The 3,980-nt window shown below is 37.4% G+C and overlaps 1 protein-coding gene across 1 annotated transcript in view; it reads right to left on the reverse strand.

Moving 5' to 3' along the window:
- The window catches only part of LOC116696602 (cadherin-1), a 28,728-nt gene extending 24,870 nt beyond the window's left edge, over nt 1-3,858 (reverse strand). Inside the window, exons 1-2 of the mRNA XM_032527681.1 lie at nt 3,507-3,858; nt 2,744-2,858 (exon numbers count right to left, since the gene is read on the reverse strand). Coding sequence (XP_032383572.1) covers nt 2,744-2,858; nt 3,507-3,557 — 166 coding nt within the window. The 5' untranslated portion in view covers nt 3,558-3,858. The remainder of the gene's footprint in view (nt 1-2,743; nt 2,859-3,506) is intronic.
- Nucleotides 3,859-3,980: the final 122 nt, after the last annotated feature.

Raw genomic sequence — 3,980 nt, forward strand, 5'->3', positions numbered from 1 at the left:
CGCAGTAACCGGCGGTAGATGTGTCGTCGCAAAACACCCGGCAAAAACGGGTTAAGCCGGGATATTCCGGTTATCCTGGATGAATTAAGCCTCTACTTGGTTGCAAAAAAGCAGAGGCACCTAAATTATCATAGAGATTTATTCTGAGCAGCTAGCCTGCTTCTGACCAGATTAACAGCCAGGATTTATTAATCTTGGAGCCTTTTCTGTTGTCTCAGCAATGTTTTTACCTTATTTTTATTAGCCTGCATTTAAATACAAGTAAGGGTTGCTGTTCAGTACAGCAATTTAAGACTTTTTAAAAGGCCTTTTTAGGACCATTATGAATGTAATTTAAGACCTTTTAACAACATTAAAAACAAAAAACCAATTACGTTTGAGTTAGGAAACATCTGAAACAATTCTCGGATTTCCTCATTCACATAAGACTGGTGTCTAGTCACCCTGTGGAGGACCTTGTTTGTTTTTTTCTGATACCAGTCTGGAAACAAATAAACTTTAAAATTGTGTTAGTGCCTTAACAGTGCCTGAATCAATACTTTAAAATAAAGAGCATGAATTGTATATTGCCAAGGCTATATGGTCAAATGTTTTTTTTATTAAGAATTTAATAACAACACTGATTGCACCATTAACTTACAAACTATAATTGAAAAAACCATTAGTTTTATCTTTAACAGCAGACTGTTGGGATGTTCCAGTTTTGGAATAATTTCCAGTGAAAAACTGCCAAACGTTAACGTTACACCGCTTAGCTTTCAGTATTTAAAATCGTATTCAAGCAGCTACTGGCTAATATTAGGCTAACGTTCCCTGCTGCAAAGTGTAACATAAACTAGCGGTGGTCTCTGATGTCGGTTTTAGATCACCAGACAGCAGCGCCGATATTTCCATGGCACCAAAATCCACGATGCTATTCTGCCTGGTAGATACATGATCCAAAAGCAACATGGAGGTTGCTTAAAAGGAGTTGCGGACCTGCTGTGTGGGTCTCGCCTAGGCAGTGTATAGGTAGCCTACTGCTGGGACTGGAGCCGCCAGATACTCGGCAGAACTGACTGATGGCTGTCGTTTGACTTATGCCTATACATACAGTATAGATTGTATAATTATACATATATCTGTATCTAAATGCTCGTCTTTGGTATGGTAAATAGTAGAGCATGATGCTTTGTATGATGGAAGCATTACATTACACCAGCTCATTGCTAATCTCTAACGTTCATCATAAATTACCACAGCGATTTAACCTGGTAACAAGTGATCCACAAAAACCTGAAGTTACCAAGTTAACGCAAATTTTATCAGATATATTCAATTCAGTTCAATGTCTTTATACAAAATATACACTGGAATTAAGTTGTTTGATGATGGCTTTTAAAAAGTTTACACTTGAATTGTAATCGCTGTAATTTTTAAGATTTTTGTACCAACTTGCTGTTGTACTGTTTATTATTTTAAGAATTTAACAATTCAGTAAATTTAGCTCAATGACTATGTGTTACATTTTATCTTACAATGTTAGTGAAGAAATATTTAAGTCAACCTTGAGGTTTCCTAACTAAAAAGAATGATCCCAGTCCCTTTCACATAGTTAGGCACACAGCTTTTTTATTGTACTTGGTATTGGCCAATATCCAAAACCCAGGTATCGGTATAGAACTGAAAAATCTGGATCAGTGGATCCTTAGTTCATAGTATAACCTTGTCTTAGACGAGCAAAGATTTAACAATCAGACAAAAACAAAAGGCCACACCAAAGAGAGTAGTTAGTTATTTGGCTGAGACAGTTGGGGAAAAAAATGCAGTAGTAACTTCCAAGACATGACAAACATGCAAAACTACAGCTGTGTACTGTTCCTTTTTCCTAAGTATTTCACACCACTTGAAAAGTATGGCCTGTAAAACAGGCTCAGGGACATGGTTTGGCCCTCCAGGTAAAAGCATTACAAGACGTGCAGAAGGGGTGCAAGCTGAGAAGTGAGTTTGTCTAGCTGTGGATAGAGAGTGAACAGCTAATCTGTAGAAAGGCCATCTGAGCCAGGAGAGCACTTTAGAAAAAGTGAGAAGTTAAGCTTTAAAGTGCTCATATAATGCTAATCAGGATAATAATTGTATTTAGATATTTGATCAGAAAAGGTTAACATGGTTTAATTTTCAAATAACGCCATATTTTTGTTGTACTACACATTGCTGCAGCTCCTCTTGTCACTCTGTTTCGAGTTCACCGTTTAAGCTACAGAGTGTAGCATCACACTTCTGTTCCATCTTTGTTGGGAGTCACACATGTAAGGTAAGCACTGCTACCTTGTCAGAAGCAGAGTATTAGGGCGGGCCATGCCAGCAGCTAGGTGAGCATGGTAATATGTGCATGTTCGTCACAGAAGTAAAGGCTGGACTACAACAGAGCTGTTTGGAGCGGTTTATGATTAGTGTTGTAATTCCCTTTGAGGTGGTCTTGATCTTTTTCACTTTGTAAACATATTGCAAACAACAAAAAATATATATATATATATATATATATCTAAAAAATAAAAGGAAAGAGGGACAATATCCAAAAAGTATAATATGAGCACTTCGTCTTAACTTTAGATGCTTCCATAGCCAAAATGTTATTTCTAGAATGTACAATGTAAATAAAATAATTCTTCAATTATTACTGAACATTAGAAATGAACAGTTTTTTTCAGGAGTGTGTGCATTAGCCAATGAGTAAAAGAACAACTTTCTGGATTATTCATACCTTTTCCCAGTCTTGTGTTTTTCTTCAGGTGCTTCCTGGACACTTTATAAATCAGCATGTCTGACTCAAATCCAGGTACACATGTTGGCTCCTCATTAGCCACTAAAGCAGAGGCCTAAGAGAGGAAAACAGTGTTTTAATGAATCATAATCCAGATGTACAAAAAATGTGCAACAAGAGGATAAAAGAAAACTTTAACTGACTTCTTGAAGAAACTGAAAAGGGCATTCCTTGTGATTAAACACACTATTCAACACCTGTCTAATCCACAACCTTATTAGATAAACTAAACCACCACATGAGCCATAGGTTTCATTCAGGTGAGCAACTAAAAAATAATTGCATTATCAATTAAACTCTCAATTTTTTGTTGATCTATTAATTTGGTCTAAGAAACGTAAAAACACAGTAAACATGCCCATCCCAAGTAGTATTCTCTTAATTGAGTAACAATTGAATCAATTATCTATCTCATGTTGGATTAGAATTCAATTTGCCAACAACGTCATCAACGGAACTAGGGCGAGGCCCGTGTGTTGACTCACCAACTCGAGGGAAGAAAAAGTAAAACTTGAAAAGGACGGTTTAAAGCTGCATTGAAACAACAACCAAAAAGTGTTCTTTCAAATGTAATTAAGTAACGTTAAATTAACTAACGTGAACTGTTTATTTCTCGTTCTCTAAATTAAACACGAGTGAACGATAGAAATGGGAGCAAGCCCATTTAAAGAGTTTACGTTACAACGACAGCAGGAAATCTCACCTGAAAAACGACGATTAAAATGCCCAAAACCGCGAGCCCAGCGGTCCCCATTTGTCTGTAAATCCTTTTTCAATAGTTTCCGAAAAACTGAATTGTAAAGTGAATTATGAATATATTCCTTTGCGAGTTTTTGACGTGGCTTCTTTGTCTTCTCTCCAGAAGGTTGCTTCAGTAACTGACTGGGTTGAGCTGAACGAGCTGCTCAGGTACTTTGAGCGTATGACGTCAGTTTACAGGTGCGCGGGTTCCGGGTTTCGTGTAGGGTCATACAGGCTGGACACACCTAAAGAGACAGATACCAGCAGACAGTTTCTGTTACTTCCTAAATAGGTTCACATATAGAACAGCGACAGGATTCTTATTTACCAGCAATGAGCTGTATCTGAGCTAAGAGAGCAGCACTCTACAACTTATTTCCTCATTCTGACAACCCCTCTACGCTATCACTATCTCTCTCTCTCTCTGTCTCTCTCT

This window comes from Etheostoma spectabile, chromosome 10 (assembly GCF_008692095.1).
Source record: "Etheostoma spectabile isolate EspeVRDwgs_2016 chromosome 10, UIUC_Espe_1.0, whole genome shotgun sequence".
NCBI lineage: Eukaryota > Metazoa > Chordata > Actinopteri > Perciformes > Percidae > Etheostoma > Etheostoma spectabile.